This window comes from Hyperoodon ampullatus, assembly GCF_949752795.1.
Source record: "Hyperoodon ampullatus genome assembly, chromosome: 17".
In the NCBI taxonomy this organism is placed as follows: domain Eukaryota; kingdom Metazoa; phylum Chordata; class Mammalia; order Artiodactyla; family Ziphiidae; genus Hyperoodon; species Hyperoodon ampullatus.
This window is the reverse complement of record NC_136930.1, coordinates 37,741,382-37,765,525: the sequence shown is the minus strand read 5'-3', so window position 1 is coordinate 37,765,525 and position 24,144 is coordinate 37,741,382. Positions and strand designations below refer to the sequence as shown.

At 34.1% G+C, this 24,144-nt stretch overlaps 1 protein-coding gene across 2 annotated transcripts in view; it reads left to right on the top strand.

Annotated features, from left to right (window-relative positions):
- RAD54B (RAD54 homolog B) overlaps positions 1-24,144 on the top strand; it is a gene marked incomplete at both ends in the record, with an annotated part of 89,053 nt that overhangs the window by 22,197 nt on the left and 42,712 nt on the right. The window contains 2 exons of one of the 2 annotated variants that reach the window (XM_079722665.1): positions 9,062-9,435; positions 13,377-13,519. The exons of the other annotated variant lie outside the window; for it this stretch is intronic. Coding sequence (XP_079578791.1) covers positions 9,062-9,435; positions 13,377-13,519 — 517 coding nt within the window. Of the gene's footprint in view, positions 1-9,061; positions 9,436-13,376; positions 13,520-24,144 lie in introns of those variants that run through there. 2 annotated transcript variants of the gene reach the window in all.

Genomic DNA, 24,144 nt, shown 5'->3' with positions numbered 1-24,144 from the left:
GACACACCGCACCACAGGGCTTGGGGGTAGCACCCTGTGCCCCTGTGGAGGCCGGATGACACAGGTTGAAAGTGTGGTAGAGTTTATTCCTAGTGGGGTGAGCTTGGCTACTGGGAAATGGGAGACAGGAGGGAACCTGCCTGATAAATTCCACATTTTCCTCCATGGACTACTCTGAGGAATGGTTTCTTTTTGTAGTCTATCAGGAGATATTCCAAAGAGAGTACCAAGTGGATGCATTTGCCAAGCGACCTACTCTGTGTTTTCATAGCTTGTTGTAAAGACGTAGCCAGCACTTTTAAAAATAGTATTTATTTATTTACTTATATTTTGGCGTCGTGGCCTTCCCGACCAGAGATCGAACCCGTGCCCCCTGCAGTGGAAGCATGGAGTCTTAACCACTGGACTGCCAGAGAAGTCCCCCAGCCACCATTTTACATAGTTCCTTGCTTCAGTTTATTTTTTTTCACTCTTGATGCCCTGTATATGCAACGCCCAAGTAAAGCCTCAGCATTCTAGTCATTGCTTCAGGCCCTGTTTGCCAGAGAACCTGGGCTAAGAAAAAGATTAATAAGGCATAATATCCTTACCTTGTTGTTGTTTTTTTTATCTCCTAAAATATAGAAATAATCTCAGTAGTCATGGTGAGCTTTTTGCCTAACAAGTAGTTCATAGAAAAAAAAATCACTCCTACCCACAGTTATTCCTTATTTATTAAATTTAATAGATCTAATTATCTAAATTCTATTTTAGAAATTTAGCTTTGTTCAAACTTCTCACATTTTTAATAGATAAAGAGTTAAAATATATTAGCTGCTATTATTTTATTTTTAAGGATGCTTTTTTGAACATATTAGAATTTTCAAACATTAAGAAAAGTTGATCATTTTACATTGACTACTCATATACCAACCACCTAGATTCCAGAATTAAAATTTTACTGTATTTGCTTTATTGCATATCTATTCATTCATTCATCCATCAGTCTATCTTACTTTTATTTTTTATTTATTTATTTATTTTAAAATATTTACTTATTATTTACCTTGGCTGCGCCAGGTCTTAGTTGCAGCATGCGGGATCTTTAGTTGTGGCATGCGGGCTTCTTAGTTGCAGCATGCATGTGGGATCCAGTTCCCAGACCAGGGATCGAACCCGGGCCCCTTGGATTGGGAGCGTGGAGTCTTACCCACTGGACCACCAGAGAAGTCCCTATCTTACTTTTTAAAAATGAATTTTAAAGTTGCAGACATCAGTACATTTTCCTCAGAATACTTCATGCCTTCATTAAGATTAATGTACCTAGATACGTTTCTCCCCATAAAATTATCTAAAATACTACAGGTAAAGCTAGGCTCTTATATATTTTACCTGTAGAAATTGGTATTATTGATGTGAGTGGTGTATTTCAAATAAATGATACCATACAGTATACATATATCTACCTACAACTTGATTTTTTCATTCACTAATGTCAAAGATAAACAAAGCCAGACATTAGTTAAAGCAGTGGAAACAGATTTTATTCAATAACTCCTGACAGTGGGGTAGAGACCTGAGCTCCATTCTTATTTGTGCAGCTTTTGAAGGGAGGATGAGGGAGTCAGAGAGGGAGCTCAAGTAGAGTCGGGGAAGTGAAAAATTACAAAAGGTAGGTCTGTGTAAATGAGATTAGGGCAGCTCTGTCTGCTAGCTAGCAGTTATCAAAGTTAGGAAGGATTATACCTTCTCACTAAGACTGGGAGGCCTTGGCTCTGTTCTTCCTGATAATTATATTTCAAAGGAATGACTTTCAGGTCCTTGAGAAAGACACTCCTGAGTTGTGGGAGATTTAGTAAATGCGCTACCAAAGGGAGGTCAGGGGCCTAGGGTCAGGTGTTAGCTAGAACAAACAGTAAATTCTTTTGATAGCTCTGAGCTTTTCCAGAATGGAGCTCACAAGGAGGCTAGGTTGGGGCCTTTAGGCTGCTAGAGGCCATCCTAGGGTTGGTCAGGTCTCTTAGTGCAGGGGTTTGGATGGAGTTGTTCCGTGCTGAGAGTACTTTGCAGTTCTCACTAGTATGCTTTGGAGACTTTTGTTTTCATTTTAGAACAACAGATGTACCTATTCTTTTAATTGCTGCAGGGTACACCATGGTATGAATATAACATGATTTATTTAGGATTTTTATTAAAAACAATCCTTCAGTGAACATCCTTGTGCATGTGGTCTTATGAACTTATGCAAATATTTCTCAGTTGTCAGATCATAATGTGTTTACATTATATTTTAATATGGTTTGCTAACTGCCTTCTGAAATGGCTCTGCCATCATTACTGTATGAGAGAATTTATTTCCCCAAATTCCTTAACACATGCTATTAAACTTTTTAACTTTTGCCAGTTGAATGGGTAAAAACAACTATGGTCTTTTACTTTCCATCTCCCTGATTACTTGTTGAGCTCTATATATTGGACATTTATATTTTATTCTTTAAATTCTGTTTGTATTCTATATTTGTTTTTCTGTTGCATTGTTTTTCTTAGTTTGTAAGAATTATTTATAATTTAATTTTGATTATCTAAGTAATATGAATATATTTTTATAAATTTCATAGTAATACAGTTAAGTTAAAAGTTCTTAACTGTTCCTGTCAATCTTAGTCTCCTTCCAGTAATAGCTGCTGTCATTAGTTTGGTGCCTATCCTTCTATACCAAAGCTGTCCAATAGAAATATAATATAAATCATATATAAATATTAAAAAATTTCTAGTAACCACGTTAAAAAGTAAAAAGAAGCAGGTGAAATTAATTTTAATTATACATTTTAATTAACTCAATATGTATATCATCTCAACATGTAATTAAAAGTTATTAATTATTATTATTCATATTAAGTCTTTGAAAGCTGGTGTATATTTTACATTTACAGCATATCTCAATTTGGATGCTGTATTTTTATTTTGAATTCTTGATTAGTATTTAGATTTCATAATATTTATGAAATAAATAAGTTCTAAACATACATAAAAGTTGTCCATTAGCTGAATTGAGTTTTAAAAAATTTCTGTTTATATTTGTATCTACATCAACAACTAGTTCATCTTTTTTAGAAGAATTGATATGACTTGGAAACAAAAGCATATCAGTTTCAAAAATATGTCTGTCCAAGTTAAGCAAATTTACTAATTCCTGTGTCAACTCAGTATTATTAACATTGAATTCAAAAGAGCAGTGTATAAATTTAAAAGCAGCTCTAAATTTATCAATATCAACAAAGTGTTTTTCAAATTTTTCTTGTAGTTTTTTCATGCAATTTACATAAAACTTAATTATAATTAAAATTTTCTGTTGATTCATGTTAGAGGGATATATACGGTTAGTTACTGAGTTGTATGTTTATGGAAAGTTTTACATTAAACATATATTCTTTTTTTTTTTTTTTTTTTTTTTTTTTGCGGTATGCGGGCTTCTCACTGCCGTGGCCTCTCCCGTTGCAGAGCACAGGCTCAGACGCGCAGGCTCAGCGGCCATGGCTCACGGGCCCAGCCGCTCCGCGGCATGTGGGATCTTCCCAGACTGGGGCACGAACCCGTGTCCCCTGCATCAGCAGGCGGACTCTCAGCCACTGCGCCACCAGGGAAGCCCCTAAACATATATTCTTTTACCTATCTAACCAGGTCACAAATATGCCTTTCTTTTCCTTGGATTTTCAAATTTAGCTCACTCATATACAGTGTGATATTAGTGAGAAAACGTAAATCACATTGCCATTTTTTTGTCTTTGATTATTGAATGTTTAGCAAGTATTCTTTTTGTTTTAAGAAAAATCTTGAGTTGGAGTTAACAGTACAATAATTATAAACAATAATAATTATAAATTTTATAGACAGGATAATAATTTATAAAACTCTCCATGACTCAACCAGTGAGCACTGGCAAAGACAAAAAAAAATCATTAAATAGTGTTCTATTTTTTTCTTTTTTAACCAGTTCCATAAACTGGTATTTGCATATGTATTCCAAATGGTTTTAACAACTATATTCTTGACATTTTTCATAGAGTCTGCTCTAGAAAGTTGAGCACAATATTTTCATAATGTGTGTGGAACAGAGTAATAAATGAAATATTAATTTCTTGTTTTAAAATTTCAATAAATCCAGATTTTTAAACTTAACCTAACAGAGCATCATGTATTGCAGTAGAACTATTATTTTTCCATGTCTAGCTGAAATTCTTTGACAGATATAGGTTAAAAAATATCTGTGTTATGAGTTCATATATCTATTTGGTCATGAATTGATAACATTTCTCTGTAAATTTTGAAGTCCTTGAGATAAAATGTGACCCATGTGTTAATAGGGCAGTATCTCTTTTATTGTATAACTTTTATTGTATAACTTATTGTATAACTCATTTAAATCTAAAGAGAAGTACTTGCAATTTTTAAAATATTGAATCAATTGATGTTTGATATGTTAGGTCTTGTATTCTACAGGCAATTATTGATTGCTTAATTGAAGATCTTTCGTTTTTAAAATATCATTTAAAATCTTTTCCCCATAATTTTCTGACAAAATTTCCATAACTGAAATAGTATATATGTATTTACCATCTCTTTACTAAAAATGGTTTTCTTTTTTTGTGTGTGCAAGAAACCAAACCATTTTATAGCTGGCCAAAGTTACAAGGTCAGACGTTGTTACATATTATTTAAAAATATTTCTGGATATTTAATTCTGATTTGAGGAGACTAAACTTCATCAGTTCTTGTTTGTTGAGAGGAAACTTCTTGTCAGATTTACTATGTGTCTGTTGACAATATCTCTTAGCGTTGTCTAGTTTATTTTCTTTAACTTTTTAAAATGCATTAAACAGCTTATTCCTGTTGTTCTGCTTTAGTAAATTGCGTTTGGTATTCAGTATGAAATATGTAATATGCTTTAGTTCGGTCTCTCATATTTTTCTTTATTATTCCAGTAAGAGTACTAGCTTCTGCATCTGCACTTGATTCTGCATCAGTAGTATACTTTTTTATATTAAAAAGTTTGCCCATTATTTTTTTAGCTAGAAAAATAATTTAATTATAATTAAGACAGAATAAGTAATTCAGATTAATAATCAATTACAGTTTACACAGGGTATCAGTATAATTTGTGCTGTCTGCATAAAATATTCAAACAAATCCATTAAATGTTATATCACTGCATAGAAAAAATTCATTCAAGCAAAATCAATTTAAGATTGACTACACTGCTGATGTGATTATGTGTAATGTCAAGAAAAATTCTACCAGACAAGTTAAACAGGCAAGAAGACTTTACTCAAGACTACTGTGGACTTCCCTGGTGGCAGGGTGGTTAAGAATCCGCCTGCCAATGCAGGGGACACGAGTTTGAGCCCTGGTCTGGGAAGATCCCACATGCCGTGGAGCAGCTAAACCCATGTGCCACAACTACTGAGCCTACACTCTAGAGCCAGTGAGCCACAACTACTGAAGCCTGCGTGCTGTAACTACTGAGCCCGTGTGCTGCAAGTACTACTGAAGCCCATGCGCCTAGAGCCTGTGCTCTGCAACAAGAGAAACCACCTCAATGAGATGCTCATACACCGCAACGAAGACCCAATGCAGCCAAAAATAAATAAATAAAATAAATAAATTAAAAGAGTCCGCCTGCCAGTGCAGGGTACATGGGTTAGATCGCTGCTCCAGGAAGATCCCACATGTTGCGGAGCAACTAAGCTTGTGCCCCACAGCTCCTGAGCCTGTGCTCTAGAGCCTGTGATCCACAGCTACTGAGCCTGCATGACACAAATACTGAAGCCCGCGTGCCTAGAGCCCATGCTCCGCAACAAGAGAAGCCACACACCACAACAAAGGGTAGCTCCTGCTCACTGCAACTAGAGAAAGCCCATGTGCAGCAACAAAGACCCAACGCAGCCAAAATAAATAAATAAATAATTTATTTTAAAAAAATAAAGACTATTGCAACAGGGGAGAGAGACTGAACTCAGCTGCTACTACAACAGGGATGTATAGCCGATGGGCAGGGTAAGGGAGGCAGTGGGTGGAAAATTACTGAGAGGAACTTGGTTAGGTATTAAGGGTGGGAGTATGAAGAATTTGGTTAGGTATCAAGGGTAGGGGGATTCTCTATAAACTGGTTTAGCAGCATCCTTGCTAAAGTCCTAGTTGAGAAGAAGGCTCAGAGGAGCCTGACTAACTGTTTGGTCCAGGAGGGAGTTCTTGTCCGTAATACTAGGAGCAATAGTATCATTTGTGACAAAAGGGTTAAGTAAAATGTAATCCTACCCAAACAATAAAGTTGTGTTTAATGGAAAAATATGCTGCTTCAGGCAAAAAATTTTGTTTAAATTAATTAAAATCCAATAAAGTAAAAAATTCAGTCCCATTAACCACATTTAAAATGCTCAATAGCTGGACTTCCCAGGTGGTCCAGTGGGGCCAAAAAAAGAAAAAAAAAAAGCTCCATAGCTACCTGCAACTCATGGCTCCTGTAATTGGGCAGAAGAGTTCCAGACCTTCTTGGAGTACATTTTCATACCTATGTATGGACCTGCATTCTATACCTACACATATATTTTCTGTACCTACAGAAATATTTAGCTTTGGGTGTTTTGGGTAAGCATAATGGGATTATATTGTATGTATTTTTGTTTTACTTGCTTTTTTCACTTACCATATATTTTGGAGCTTGTTCTATGTCAATACACAGAAATCTACCTTTGCATTTTAGTGCTGCCCAGAGTAGACCATAGTATGGATATACTTTAGTGACTTTAACTTGTCCCCAACTGATGTGCTCTTTGATTGCTTCCAATACTATGCAACTACTAAGAAGGCTCTGCTGCTCCTTGTGTGTTTGAGTATTTTTCAAGGTAGACTCTGAGAAGTAAAATTACTGCAATTTTAGAAGTTTTTACACATGTAAACTATTAATACGTACTCTGAGATTGCCATCACAAATGCCATTTTACACTCTCATGAACGGTACAGAAGAGTACTCTTTGCCCTGCACCCTCATCCACTCCTGACATTTTCAGTCTTTAAGAATTTTGCCAGTCTTATGGATGAAGATCATTTTTGGTATACATTTCCTTGATAGTGAGATTGAACGTTTTTTCACATTTCCTTATGGATGTCTTATGGATGAAAATCGTTTTTGGTATACATTTCCTTTATGGTGAGATTGAACGTTTTTTCACATCCTTATGGATGTCTTATGGATGAAAATCGTTTTTGGTATACATTTCCTTTATGGTGAGATTGAACGTTTTTTCACATCCTTATGGATGTCTTATGGATGAAAATCATTTTTGGTATACATTTCCTTGATAGTGAGATTGAACGTTTTTCACATTTCCATTAGCTCTTCATTTCTTAACACAATGCCTGTATTTCTTCCAAAAATAATAATATTGTTTAAAGACAGTACATATCCTGTGTTTTTACTTTCCTTTGAGTAACTGTGGTCAGGTTGTTGGAGCAGGTCAATTTTCAGTTTGCATCTCTAGGGGCAAGAATCATTTGCATTAATATTTTCTACAATTTTACTCAGCAATAAAACTGCTCAAAGACGGTGAAAGGCTAGGACTACTAAAAATCAGATTACCCAGTAGAGTATGCCAGAAAACACCTAGCATCCTATAGTGCACCCTGCAATCTTTCACTTTTTTTTCCTGACAAATAACACATTTCCTGACAAATAACACATTCTAGCACATTGTCTGGCTCAGAGTGAGAACTTAATAAATTTAATTTAATTCTCTTCTGTTGAAAGAATGAAAAACAAAGTAATTGAAAATTGATGGCATTTCTGTAGAAGTATAGTTCTCTGGATAGGGGCTGTATCTAGATTTACCTTTGTTTTCTTTGGGCCTTTCTCAGTGCTTGGGAACATTTTTACAGGTGTTCAGTAATTGATTGAATGGAACTGTGTTCAAGTATGTTCTAATTCATTCTCCTATCTGGAGAAACATGTATATCAGGAGAAAATAGGCTTCTTTGTTTACATTGTTATTTATCATGTTTCAGACACAGATTAGAAAATATATCCTAAACACACAAATTGGTGGCCTTGCAAATGACTAGACTAGCTGTTTCCTTTCATAGTCCAAATTGTGTGAATATGGCTAAATAAAGATCGTACTCTATAATAATAGCAAATGCGATTTTGTTGTGTGCAGTCTTAAGGTGTTATTATGCTGTTCTTACTGTGAATGGTGTTTTTCACACATGCTAAAGCAGGCTAGCATATTCATGTACGTTACAGCTGGAATAATGCATTGCTTTAAAAACATAATTTTTATCTGCTTTTTAGATTTAGTGTTCAACAAAAATTTCTTTTTAAGTAACTGAAAAAATAAAAAATACATGGTGGCTACTGTAGACTGTAAAATGAAGGAGAAGCTTAGCTTTACCGTGGAGTCTGAGCTGGGTGTAACCTAACTAGCTAGAGGATATGCAATTCCTGATTGACAGGAGGACCAGCATTATGCAGATTTTGTAAGAGAGAACAGAAGCTCAGAAACAGTGATTAGGGGCTCTGTTAGGAATCACTACATTCACCACTCATATCTTTAGTTTTTCATTTTTCTGTCTACTGGATTTGTAAACAAATAGTACAAAACAGTTCCTCTTTTGTTTTTATTAAAGTGATACTGCAGTGCAGTTTAAGTCTATCAGCTAGGCAAACGTGTTGGAATTCGATATTCTCCCTAAATTAGCTAATTTTTAGCTGTGTTCCATGCTTATCTCTAGACCTTTGTGTATTAAATCCTACCTCGAGCTGTTCTCTTTATACACAAGTGTGTTTTGCTTGTGCCTTCCTGTCTTCTTCAGTGAGAAGCTTTATGTAGGTCAGGCTTGGCTTAAGCAGATTTCCTGAACCTGCGTCAGCTTAAGCTGGAGGAATTTTAATAAACCCTCCCCTGTAGGCGTGGGCCTAAATGAGGCTAGCCTAGTTAAGCCTGATCTTTTTCTGTTTGTGAAAAGAGCTGAGCAGAGCTGAAGGCTGCATGGTGGTTTCAGAAACTGCCTACTTAATTTGAAAAGAACAATGGTAGGAAAAGCTAGATCTTCCAATTTTACCTTATCTGAAAAGCTTGATTTGTTAAAGCTTGTGAAGCCATATGTTAAAATTCTGGAAGAACACACTAACAAACATTCAGTAATAGTGGAAAAGAATAGATGTTGGGATATCATAGCAGTTAACTATAATGCAAGTGGAGTAGACCGCCCTCCTCGAACAGCGCAGGGCCTACGCACTCTTTACAAAAGGCTCAAAGAATATGCCAAACAGGAGCTATTGCAGCAAAAAGAGACCCAATCAGATTTTAAAAGCAATATTTCTGAGCCAACCAAGAAAGTTATGGAGATGATTCCCCAGATTTCCAGTTTTTGCCTGATAAGAGACAGGAACCACATACAAAGGTAAGCTTTATTTTATTTTGTTGTGAAAATTATGGCGCCTCCTATCTATCTTTTGGGCTCTGGCTTAGTTGTGATAAAGATATGCATAGTAAGCATCCCCACTACGGGAGCAGTGAATAGTGTCTTTGTTTTGCATTCTTAAACAAGAAAAGTGAGGCTATAAGGAATTTTTCTGCTGCACTGGATTTAAGCCACTTTTTATTGTCTTCCCCTCCCCCTTCCCTCCTTCTGTAGTTTCTAAAAAGTAAAGGTTAGGGAGGAATAAATGGGATGTAATTTGTGACATTACCTCATAAACTTTTTAAGCTTTAAAATTAAATTGTTTAATTAGCTTCCGAGAGATACCTTTTTCTTATTTCATTTAAGATTACATTTCATTAGAATTTTCAATTTTGTATAAAGTTAGCAGTGTCAGGAAAAATGGAACCCTTGCTTTTTTTTATGAATTATCAGTGTCTACACTTACTGAATATTAATTGAGCTAAAAACCTAAAATGATCAATTAAGTAAACTTGTTAATGGCATCATTGTATATATTAAAGTTTAAAGTATTTTTAAATGTACAGTTTAAAGTATTTTTCTAACTTACATTCAAAATAAAAAAGACAAGGACACAAGAAAAGGAGTTAATGCCTAATTAGGGATTCAGATTACTTAATAAAACTAAAAACTTTTGTTGTTTTTACACATTAATGGTCTAGTTTCACTTTGATTTGGGGTCATACAGGAAAGGGTAAGCTCTCCCATACTATTCTGCAAGGGTATCAAACTATGAATTTTAATATATCAATAAGAGCAACTGGATTAGAAACAGTTTTTTTGGTTGAATTTGTGCTCTACACATAACTACTTGCCTAGAAATCTTCAAAAACTATTATCCTGCTGCTGATTCAGATTTTAACCTCTGGCAAAAGATAAAAATGGCAGCTACAGGCTTCTTCTGAATCATTTAGGGTAATTTAAGCAAACTGTAAACTCCTTGTTAGTTGAGGAACCTTTCAAACAAAACTTTACAAGGTACTTTCCTATTGGTGGAAGAGTCATTATATAAGCAAAATTATTAATTACCTATGAAATTCCTTTGAAGTTAGGGAAGAAATGGAAAAAACCTTTTTAGCCAAACATATTTGTTATTTTGATAATTTACTAGGATAATATTTTTGAGCCCAGCTTCTTACCATATACTTCTTATTTCTAGTTGATAGCATAGCAAAAAAATAGCACCAGTGGGAATCCAAGATGTGTATACACAGTATATTAATTCATGGGATCACTGCTTAAACCGTTCACTGTGATGACAAATGATTAAATCCTAGTATGCTGAATGTCCAAAAAAAGAAAAAAACTCCACAGTAAGACTGTTTTATACTCATTAAAATTTTTTCCCTCTTTGAATCATAAAGAACAGTGGCTTTGCATTATAGGTATAAAACTACCCTTTGGGTATAGGTTTTTATAATTTGAAAACTACACATAGAAACTGGTTTTATCAAGTTGTGTATTTTAAAAATACACAGGTATAGAAGAGAAATAATATATAAGATACAAAGATATATTTACATTTTGACCGCTTGTGTGTGTGTGTATGTATATATGGTATATATACACGTACATACATAGAATATATATACCTACACAGTCAATCTTTGGGACACCAACGTTTCTCTGATAAAATGAGTTGATTTACACATTTCTATACCTACTGTTTAAACAATCAGTTTTTCAGATTTTAAAGGTAAGAATATCAGAAATATGCCAACTAAATGCTTATTTTTGTTAGCGTGTCTGCTCTGCCACTTTCTCTATACTAGCATTTTAATTTATAATATATTTATGCATTTAATATACTTGTTTTACATCATCTCAAATCTTAATTATCTCAGAAGTTTATAATTCACTATCTTAATTATGCTTCTATATAAATATGACTGTTAATCTCCTCAAACTATACTTAATAAGGAAAATATTACTGCTATATAATTTAACGTATTTAAGTATATACAACTATTTTGTAAGGCTACTTATTTCTACAACTGACATTGATTTATGTCTTTATATTTACCTCTCTTTAACATCAGATTATATTTTGTGTTTTTATAACCAATTTGATCCTCAGAGTTCATATTCATAAATTTTAGAAGTCCTTTTCTGTTTTATCTTTTTTTTTGTGACCTCTAAATCATTTTTAGACTTTGTTATGCCTTATTTGTAATGTTTTAACTAAAGTGGAATGCAGATATAAGGCATATTTTTAATTTACATGGGAGTATATTATCTATGTTTAATTGTGAGTCTTATAGTCTATTATACATACTAATTTGGAAAAGTAATTATGTGGATTTTAAAAATTTAATTTATATCTGTTGTTTTAACTTTTTCCCAATCCAGGATTTAGAGATGTTAATAAAAGCAAATCTTACTAATTTGAATTACATTTATCTTCCATTGTTTTGCTTTTGAAAATCATAAAATGACAAAAAAAGACAAGAATGAAAATGAAGGAATTTATATAATCTACAAATAGATTTTTCATAACATACTAAATATCTTATTATTTCATTTGTACCTCTTAGACAAATATCTGATATTTCTGGCAATTTAATGTTATTAGTAAGTGACATATGGGGAGTTTAAATTCTTTTCCTTATGTTCTACTTAAACTTGTTCCAGCATTTTAATCATCCATGTAGAATGTATTCTAACCTATATTACTTATTTATAATTTATAAAATGTTATTTAAATAATGTGAAGTGTAGCGTTTTCATTAATGTTCCAATAATCTCTTTCACCTCGATAACTTTTATTTTTAAGTTAGGCAGAAACATAAATTAAAAAAAAAACCCCTCAAGAAACATTATGTATTCTTAATTCACAACTTCATGTTATACATGAAATTATTTAAAAAACAACAGAATTTTCAGGAACATTGTGTTTATGTCATAACAAATATTGTAATGTCAAAGTTTAAATTATGCTAAAACTGTAGTTGCCTCTAATGGGAATGCATATTTTATGGAAATTTCATGTAAATTTAATAAACTTTCAATATATCATATATAGGCCATTAAAAAAACATTGCTTTAAAAAAAACCATTTCATTTATTCAATCATTCAACATATGATGAGTACCTATGAGGATCATCAGTACCCAGTAGAGTATTATACTGGGTACTGATGATCCAGTGGTAGATCTAAACCCTTGCCCTTGTACACTTCACCTGACCACTGGTTAAAAGACTTAAACATCACCTGAGTCATGTGGTTTAGGATAGGTAAAGGGGAAACACCATTGCATCTGAAATTGGATAGTTAGGAGAACCCCCTGATAGTTGGGCATACCCAAAATCATACACAATCTTGTTTTTCCTTTGTGTGTGTGTGTGTGTGTGTGTGTGTGTGTGTGTGTGTGTGTGTGTGTGTGTAACTACTGAGAAATCAGTACGTCTCAGAGATTGCCTTCCACTGTCCTACTGGAAGTCATAGACCCTGGTGACTTTTAGATCAGGACAGCAGAGGAGAAGCAGGAGGTCTAGGACTAAAGTGTCGGGATAGCAAGGCGCAGAATGAATTAAATGACACTTTACAGCATTTAAGAACCTCAGGCTTATAGGGACAATTGGTATCTCTTTGAGAGTATCAAAAATGCCTTTTCTTTTGTATTTACCTCAGTAGCCTTGTGTAGTATTTTTAAGTTCCTGTTCTTTTAAGAGGCCAATTTTAAAGTTAAGGATGGAGAGAGCCATATATATATATATATATATATATAAAATTAAAATCCCAACCATAGTCACTTTATTATTGCAAGGGTTAAAAATATTTTTTGTTTCATAATTTTCTTTATAGCTTGATAATTTAATGTATATTAAATATGAAATTATGCTTTAAAATGCTCTTATATTCATTTGATTTACATTTTATAATGCTTTTTTGTGTGCTGTAGTGCAAACTTGGATGAGGAAGCACAGGCTGGTACAAGTTCACTACAGGTAATGTTGGACCACCATCCAGTTGCTATTACAGTGGAGGTGAAGCAAGAAGAAGACATTAAGCCCCCTCCTCCACTGGTTTTAAATTCTCAACAGAGTGATACTTTAGAGCAAAGAGAAGAACATGAATTAGTACATGTTATGGAAAGATCTTTGTCACCGTCACTTTCCTCTGTTGATATGAGAATGACATCGTCTCCATCTTCTATCCCAAGGAGAGATGATTTTTTTCGGCATGAAAGTGGAGAAAATTTTAGGTCACAGTTAGGGTATGATCCTCAGATTCTGCAAATGCTGAAAGAGGAGCATCAGATAATTTTAGAAAATCAAAAGAATTTTGGATTATATGTTCAGGAGAAGAGGGATGGATTGAAAAGAAGGCAGCAGCTAGAGGAAGAGCTGCTAAGAGCAAAAATTGAAGTGGAGAAGCTGAAAGCAATTCGCTTACGGCATGATCTATCTGAATATAATAGTCTCTAAGATTTTTTTTGCAGTCTTGCAATTTGATAATTTTAATTTTGGCCAAATTACTTTCATTTGGGAATATCCTGAAGCAGAGTACATATTCTTTTTTTTTTTCTTGGCCACGCCGCACGGCATGTATGATCTTAGTTCCCTGACCAGGGATCGAACCCACGCCCCCTGCAGTGGAAGCACAGAGTCTTAACCACTGGACCACCAGGGAAGTCCCAGAGTACATATTCTTTTTTTTTTTTTTTTTTGCGGTACGCGGGCCTCTCACTGCTGTGGCCTCTCCCGTTGCGGAGCACAGGGTCCGGACGTGCAGGCTCAGCGGCCATGGCTCACGGGCCCAGCCGCTCCGCGGCATATGGGATCCTCCCGGACCGGGGCACGAACCCGTATCCCCTGCATCGGCAGGCGGACTCTCAACCACTGCGCCACCAGGGAGGCCCCAGAGTACATATTCTTAAAAAATATTGTTAATCTCTATTATGAAAAAGGCTGTTTTGACATGATTTTCTAATTATTTAATTTTCCTTTGATATATATTAAAACGCTGATTGGTATGGTTATAAATTTTTTGTCTTCCTCTAATTTTTTTCCTAAGATGTTTTAATTGTTGGCCTTACAAAAGATGTTTTATTTTGATTATTAACGTATACATAAATAACATATATAAATACGTAAGTATTCTTTCAAAGTTCTGAATCTTCAACATTTTTAATTAGCACTTTGAAAGCTGTATGTAGTTCAAAGTTTTTAAGTCAATCTAATTTAGAAGCAATACTAGCCTAATAGAAGCTTGTCTGTATGACATTGATTTTTATGCTTTCATTATTTGACTGAGTAAGTCCTAGGATTTTAGGGATGGAAGGTATTTGGAGAACACTTTTTCCCACCTCAGTTTTGAGGTAATGAAACCGAGGTCCAGGGAGAACTCAATGATTTACTTGATGTAACAAAGCTCTTTATGGCAGAACAATGACCAGCACTCAGTTTTTGTTCCTCTGTAATTTTTTTCCCCCTACTATTCCACAGAAGTAAAAATCCACTAAAATATCCTACATGTTAAAAAGTTAGAAACATTTATTTCATTAAAATTGCTTTTAAAAATTGGTGGGTTATGAAATCAGGGGAATTGTGTCAATTACCCCCTTCCTCCTCCTCCTTTTTTTGTCCAGCAAAATAAGATATTCTGTTGGAGCTGTTATATATTTTGACTACAAGATTTAATGCGTCAATTCATTTGCAATATCTTAGTCTGAAAAAGATTTCTTTCACAGTAAAATCACAGTAAAAACTTTAATGAACAAAATTAAAATTTTATTTAGAATAAAAATAGCAAAAATTATATGTTTATAATTTATAATATCTATAGTCTTTTATGTTTTTGTAAATACTGCTATTTTAGTATTTGTGGAAATAAATAAAACCTTGATTCTTAAAGCACACATAGATATTTATGTTAAATCTTTAATATGTTTATTACTTAAGGATTTCTATTTTTGCTGGGGCTGTGTTGAGGAAGGATATTTAAGCCAAGCTTTAGAATGGGGTAGGTAGGATTTCAGCCGTATCGGGGAGAAAGGATGTTTATGCCAGAGTGAGCAGCATGAAAAAGGCATAGAGAATGGGAAAACGTGGGTCAGAGTGTATAAGCACAAATACAGTGCTAAGCCAGGTGATTTTTAAGTGATTTTAAGTGAGCATAGAGAGGGTCAATTAGGGCTGTGATAATCTGGACAAGGACATATACCTTGACTAACTGGGGTAGCTACCCTTGAGCTCCAGGAGAATTTTTACATGCAGAAATCTGCATTTTTATGAGAAATTTTAATTTGTAAAACATTTGCAAATAATTAAAATTATTTAAAATAATAAATAGACGAAACATGTGAGTGGGCCTCATTCAGCCAGTGGGCTTTCGGCTCATGGCCTGTGGTGTAGAGCAGTGGTTCACCAAGAGTAGACCCTGACCAGCAGCAACAGCAACTCTTGAAAACTTGTGAGATATATAAATCCATTCCTTTCGGATCAGCAACTTGAGGGGTAGAGTACAGCAGTCTGTTTTAATAAGTTCTCTAGAGATTCTGATGCAAGCTAAAAAACCACTCAAAGAACCACTGGAATAGAGTATTTTGAAACCTAACATGGTGCCTAAATCATATTAGATTTTCAGAAATTTTTGTTGAAGAGTGGGTGAAGGTAAATTGAGGGATATCAATTTGGAAGTTGGAAGCTAGTTGGTGCCACATTATGGATTACATTAAATGCTGTTTTTAAGGAATCGAATGTGAATATATAATGGCAAGCCATGGAAGGCTTTTGACTAGGGACATATGACTAGAGCTCTGACTTAATGTCATAATAGCATTTCAGGGTGGGCATTGTAGTGAGGGGAAATTAAATCTGAAATTTAGGTTATGGCTATAGGAATAGAAAGAATAAAAATAAAATGGACTCTTATGGTACTGTTTTAGCTTGTTGACTGCTTAATTTCATTGGCATTTTGTATCTGCTGTTAGAGTTAAGTATTTTATTATAAAAATGCCTTGAATGTATGATATATCCTTTTGATAATTTCATCTTTAATCTGTCCTGTGACTTTTCTTTCAGTCTAATGAATTTTATAATTCTTATTTGAGATAATGTTTTTACAATATTATTCCAGTAAATCTTTACAGTAGTAAGCTTTAACTTTTTGAAATGATTGAAGGCAAATTACCATACAAAATGTAATTCATGTTATAATCTTAGCATGGCACTACTCAGAATTGTTAATGAATGTTCAATTTGAATGCTGACTTTGTACAGCTAAATCAGTTTTCTAGGTGTGTTCTGTGGAACATTAATTCTGTGAAATGGTTTTAGCCAAGTTATGTGTTCAAAAAAGTGCAATATACATCTTTTTTGGTGGTTAGATTCTAACATAAGTGTGGAAGGTAAAAATGTATACTATATAAAATTGCCCTTGAAAAGTTTTTTGCTGCCCAGAAAATAGTGTAAACATAGTCTGCTACAGTTGTATTTTTCTCCAGCAGTGTTCAAGATTGTTGTTTCGTTGCTTATGTCATGTGACAAACTTGTTAGCATGTAGGGACTGAGTAGAATGAAAACCTTATTTTACATATTTTTAAACAACAGAATTACACTCATTGCAGTGAGTTTACTGCAGCAGTTTTTCTGAGTCAATCTTGTTTAATTTTAACCTGCAAAAATTAAAGTGAATGTGGTTCTGCTCAATTTTCATTGCTCCATCTCCCCACCTATGCAATTAGCATAGTATAGTTTATGGGAATTTCTGTGTAAAGAAGACTTGTTTGATGTCTGAACTCTTTTTAGAGGCTGTTTATTATTATCCTACAGAGTATATTAGGGAAATTATGAGCTAAAGCTTTTTTCTTTTTCTTTCTGTATTGAGACTTCTTTGAGTTTTTGACTACTTGCCAACTTACATTAGCAGTTTTTGCTGAGGACAAGTTTCACTAAGGGGAATATATAAGGGCAAATTCTATTAGTACCAATGGAATACAACTGAAGCCACCAGACATCCTACTGTAGAGAACTGTTTGGGGCCGTGAGTTTACTTACTTACGAAATGTAATGCTGGAAAAACATAGGAAAGAGTGTTTTTATTTTTAAAATGTAGACTTGGTTCTGTAGAAATACTATTTCATCCAATATATTAGAAATTTAGATAGTGCCTAGTTATTCGTGCCACCTTCTTGTCTTTTCTTATCCATTTGAACTTAAATGGATGTTTTTTTACAAGTTATGATTTTATAAACCTAGGTATGATTTATAATGGCATTCTGAAAAAGTTAATGAAGCTCTTTCATTTCTAACAAATGCCAGATTTCTTAAAATATTCAAATTAAATATTTTCCTTTTTTGTATAATGCGACATCAGCTTGGTGTTATTTTTGAAAGATTCACTCTACCCTATTGCCTCTTTACTTACATGAAAATGTTTGAAATATGAATTATTTTCCATGTGCCTTCTTTTAGAGTAATGTCAAGTTTTAAATAGATATGTTTAAATAATTGTGTGGTAAATTGTAATTAATACATACTGTAGATGATAGTGGTTAAAGCATTGTTAATACATGTTCTTTTAAATACATGGTAATACATTGTACTGATTTGTGTACTCTTTGTGTGTGCCACAAAACAAAGAATTCAGTACTATAGAGGTAAATTTTTTTGATGAGACATAATTGAAATACATTTCTTTAGGTGATATAATAGATGCCAAATGTACCATGTCTAAATTTCGTAATATATTTATTTTTTTCAAATGTTAAGATTCACAAATTCTCAAAATCAATTAAATATTTGATGGTGACTTTGATTGTAAATAGTTAAAAATAATTAGATGAAATATGGTTGCAATACTTAACAAATACAAAAGAGTAAATTCTTAAAATATGCAACCTAATTAAACATTGGCAGTCATGCTAGATCTTGTATATAATTTTGAGAAATTGGTTCCGTATTTTTGAATGTATCTTCTTTAAGTTGTTTCATTAAAAGTAGCAGCTATAATGTGAATTTATATAATTTATTTTTAGTTTTCAATTCCTTTGTAAATAGTAGAAAGCAAAGTAAGTAAATAAATAAAAATACCACCCAAGTTAGCCCAAACAATTTAAATTGTTTTGTGTAAGCCTAATGATACATTAGACTTACACTTTGTTAGTATCATTAGACTTACACTTTGTTAGTAGACCTTTCATGAGTGTGAATTCACCTCTGTTACAAAGATTAAGAAATCCTTCAAATGTATAGAAACGAAATAATTTTATAGTAAACATTCATGTGCCTACCACCTACATTCTACAATTAATGTTTTGCTATATTTGCTTTATCATATTTATCTGTCCATCCATAAATTTTTTTTAAAGAAAACTGTTATTTTAAAACAAGTTGCAGAATTAGAATACTTTACCCATAAACACTTCAGCATGAGTATTATGAACTGGAATTCAATATTTATTTGTGTGTGTATGATTTTTTAGGTAAGATTTGCAAACAGTGAAATGCACAAATCTTAAATGCACCATTTGATGAGTTTTGACAAATGACTACACCTGTGTAGCTTAAAACCCCATCAAGATTTTAAAAGTTATCACCCCAGAAAGTTCTCTCCTGCCCCTTCCTAACCAATACCCTGGTACCTCAGGCAACCACTGTTTTTTAAAAAACCACTAATTTTTAAAAAAACATAAGTTTTGCTAGTTCTATGACACAATATAATTGAGATCATATAGTATAGATCCTTTGTTTCTGTTTTTTTCACCCGTCTTAATGTTTTTAATATTCATCCATCTTCTAATCAGTAGTTCATTGTTTTTTGTGGCTGAGTAGTATCCATTTTATAAATATACAACAGTTTGTTTATCCATTATCTTTTGACGGACTGCTGGGCTATTTCCGGATTTTGGCTATTATGTATATTATTGTATAAATGTGTTATGGACTTAATGCTGAATTAAGGAAGATATATGTTTAACTTTTTAAGAAACTGCCAGACCTTTTCTCAAAGTGATTGTACCATTTTACACTTCCCTCCATAGTCTATGGATTACTATTTTTTAAAATAAAGCTTTGCATGTTCATTGATTGGAATGTCAGAATCGAAATTGATGAATAACCTTTTTTGATATTTAAATGAATTTAAAATGCTGGGCAGATAGTTTAGATATCTGGGAATATTATAGTTTTACTGATTTTTTTCTATTTTAGCACTTATTGCCACTTATTGCATATATGCTTTGACATGAAGTACTGAGAAATATGATAAAATGTATATATAGTCCCTGCCATGCTCATGAAGTATCATTCTGAAAATGATCTTAATGCAAAGAAATACCTTCTAGGTTTATTTTGTACGTAATGATACTTGTACTTAGTTGACCTTCATTCTGTTTTGTTAAAGAAAACTGTGGATGATTACCAGTTTGAAGTAATTTGTATATTAATGTTTGTATATTTTTTAGTGTAATAAAAACTATATGTTTCAAATCTTATATTTATATTGCAGTTATATGTTAATGCATATTAAAAGTTCTGGTAGCTTTTGGTAATTTTGAAACTCAAAAAATATAGTCTGCAAGAGTATTTACATTTTTTATTGAATTTGATGATATATGAGACATTTTAAATTTATTTGCTCCATTGAAAACAGTGTGTGTATTTAGAATTGTTAAAAAAAAAGAATATTAAAGGCTTGGGTTTATGGAATGTATAATTAAACCATGCAACCCTAGAGTTACTGTGCTTAGGACTCATTCATTAAGATGATAATGTCCGGGCTTCCCTGGTGGCTCAGTGGTTGGGAGTCCACCTGCCGATGCAGGGGACATGGGTTCGTGCTCCGGTCCAGGAGGATCCCACATGCCGCAGAGCGGCTGGGCCCGTGAGCCATGGCCGCTGAGCCTGCGCGTCCAGAGCCTGTGCTCCAAAACGGGAGAGGCCACAGCAGTGAGAGGCCTGCGTCCCGCAAAAAAAAAAAAAAAAAAAAGATGATAATGTCCACTATTAATATTAAAATGATACCTTCCTCTTTTATCAAAGCATGGTTTTAAGCACTCTTACCTTGTGAATCTTGCTGTAGGCATTCAAGCCTCTTGTTTATGAAGACCATTTTTGGTTTTTATTTGGGAAGTAAATTACAGGGTCAAGGGGGAAATAGATCAGAACCAAGTTTAGAAACAAAAATAACAGGTAGAGTGGAATTGTTAGTGGTGGTTAGTCTGGGATATAGCAAATTAGTCATTATTTTATACATTACAAGTAGTCTAGATGAAGGCAGTTATGTTCCATATATGTTTAATTCCCAGTTATCTTCATTCTACTTTTTTGCAGTCATTCACCCTCTCCCTTCCCTGCCCTATAGCCTACATTTAAAATGGGGCTAAATGGGAAGGGACTAGTGCAAGATGATGATGATGGTAGTTAACATTTAGAGAGCACTTACTGCATGGCAAGTACTGTTCTAAGCATCTTATACATATTAGCTAATTAGATGAAATATGGTTGCAACAAGTCTGTGAGGTAGGTATTAGTATTACATTCATTTGGCAATTCATAAACTGGCAGAGGGGTGAGTAACTTGTCCAGGGTCACATAGCTAGTAAGGGACAGACTCAAGATTCATACTCAGCCAGTCTTGGCTTCTGAGTTCATGCTTTTATCTTTCTTCTGTTCTGCAAAAGAAAGGATATATCTAATTCTGAGAATCTTATGGTATTTCAAAGTCATTATAAGAAATTCTGGATTCTTAGAATTTAACTACTGTCTTTTGTTCTAGTCAGCTTTTTAATTTTTTTTTTGCAGGGGAAGGTTTGGACATAACAGCATAACAGTCAGCTCCTGAGAATATAACAGGATATTTGACTCTAGGAATGTTTTTCCCAGCCATTTTTGATGAAGACACACTTTTTATCCCCTCTTTTTAACAGCAGTCCTGAGGAATTGCACTTTTCTGTTAGATAACCAAGTAAAAAATGGGAACAAATTTGAAAAATGCAGAAAGATATTGTCAGTCTTTTATTTAGTGTACAGAGACTGCTACTGGTAGAAATAATGTAAAAAGAAAACTACTTGAAATTGTCCAAAATTGCACATCACAAATTTTTTTAGAATTAAAAAGCTGATCAAAGCATCCCATCTTTTTCGTTAATGCTAAAACCCTCAAAACTTTATCTGGAAAAATCAAGTTTCGTAAAACAACAAAAATAACACATGACAACTAACTTACCTAAAAACTGGTAACTTTTTTTTGACTAAAAACTAATGGAGTAATACAATCTTCATAATATTTAGGCAAAATCTGATTTAGCAAAACTATTTGGTAGAAATTATAGTTATAAAAGAAAATTCATGTTGGCAAAAGCTATAATCAGGAAAACACTATATATAAAGAAGTGACAGATGAATCAAATCTTTGTAATAACATTTACTTGGAAAATAATCCTGAATGTACAGTATGTACAATAATGAGGCTGGGTTCAAAGTTAATTTCTAAGGCTACTTTCTCAATGAAATTATAAAGTAGCGCTGCTTTTTTTTACCATCTTTATTGGAGTATAATTTCTTTACAGTGTTGTGTTAGTTTCTGCTGTATAACAAAGTGAATCAGCTATATGCATACATATATCCCCATATCCCCTCCCTCTTACATCTCCCTCCCACCCTCACTATCTCACCCCTCTAGGTGGTCACAAAGCACCGAGCTGATCTCCCTGTGCTATGCAGCTGCTTCCCACTAGCTAGCTATTTTACATTTGGTAGTGTGTATGTCAGTGCTACTCTCTCACTTCGTCCCAGCTTACCCTTCCCCCTCCCCGTGTCCTCAAGTCCATTTTCTACGTCTGCATCTTTATTCCTGTCCTGCCCCTAGGTTCATCAGAACCTTTTTTTTTTTTTAATTCCATATGTATGTGTTAGCATATAGTATTTGTTTTTCTCTTTCTGACTTACTTCACTCTGTATGACGCTCGGTCCATCCACCTCACTACAAATAACTCAATTTCATTTCTTTTTATGGCTGAGTAATATTCCATTATATATGTGTGCCACATCTTCTTTATCCATTCATCTGTCGATGGACACTTAGGTTGCTTCCATGTCCTGGCTATTGTAAATAGAGCTGCAATGAACATTCTGATACATGACTCTCTTTGAATTATGGTTTTCTCAGGATATATGCCCAGTAGTGGAATTGCTGGGTCATATGGTAGTTCTATTTTTAGTTTTTTAAGGAACCTCCATACTGTTCTCCATAGTGGCTGTATCAATTTACATTCCCACCAACAGTGCAAGAGGGTTCCCTTTTCTCCACACCCTCTCCAGCATTCATTGTTTGTAGATTTTTTGATGCTGGCCATTTTGACTGGTGTGAGGTGATACCTCATTGTGGTTTTGATTTACATTTCTCTAATGAGGTAATTCTGCTTTAATTTAATATTTTTATAATCATGAAGGAAAAATGTGCCTAGAATCAAAATGGCAGTTTTGAAAACTATCTGTTGTTATGGGAATATGGTGATGACCAAGATCAAAAGAAACCCTGCTCTCAACACTTTATAGTTTAGTGGGGAAGGTTTACATTAAATCATTTGTCACATAATTAATTGCTGAGTTAATGCTGAGATAATAACGCAACTTGACGTAGTTTGGCCGTCAGGGAAATTTAAACTGTATGGAAAGCTGAGTAGAAGTTAATTTAGATCAGTGTGTTGGAGGAAGAGAGGTAGAAGGCCCTTTGTCTGGAAGTAGTGTTTTCTTCAGTACCTTTAAGACAAATGGATGATCAGATTTACATTTAAAAATAGATATAGTAAATATGGAAAATGGCTTTAGAGAGTAGAGGTGGCAAGAGAAGACTTCAGCAGAACTGTTTGGAAGACCCTACAATAATGGTACAGTAGTCTAGACCAGAGATGATGACTTGGAAAGAGTAGAGAGAATGCAGAAGGCAAACAATACACAGCTTTGAGAACCATGGAGGGGATAGAATCATCTGGGTTTTGTGGTTGATTGGCTCTGGAACTGAGAAAATGAAGAATGTCATGGATGATTTCCAATTTTTGGCTTGAATAAGGGTGGTAGTGCTTTCACTGAGAAATGGGAAAACTGAAGGAGGAGCAGTTTTTGGAGAGAAGAGAAGTGGACCTGGTGAGTTTGAGATGTTTATGAGACATTCATGTGGATCCAACTGGATATACTGGTATACTTACAGATCTAGAATCATGATCTGGGCTAGAGAAAAAAATTTAAGTTAGTACAGGGAAGGTATTGAACCTATGGGAGTAGATGAGGTAATTTAAGGAGAAGTGGTGCACAGTGAGGGGAGGAGGGCCTGGAACTCAGGTCTGAAGAACTCCAATAAACAAAGGTTAGACCAAAAAGTAAGAAATGGCAAAGATGTTTAAGACACAGCAACCAAAGGAGGAGGAAAATTTGAAGTGTGTTAGAAGCTATAAAAATGGAGTTCAATATTTCAAGGTACAAGTGGTCAACATTGTCCAATGCTTTTTGAGAACTTTGGTCAGGACTAAAAAGTAACCTGTGGATTTATTGACAAAGAGCTCCTTAGTGGCCTTTAACCAGGCAGCTTTGGGGGAGGATCAGACTGGAAGCCAGATTGGAGAAGTTGAGGAGTGACTGGGAATGTGAAGAAACGGAGGGAGTTAAGTGGGTGTTTGGGTGCTTGAAGTGGAAACATGGGGGCAGGCAGCTTTTTCAGGCAGTATA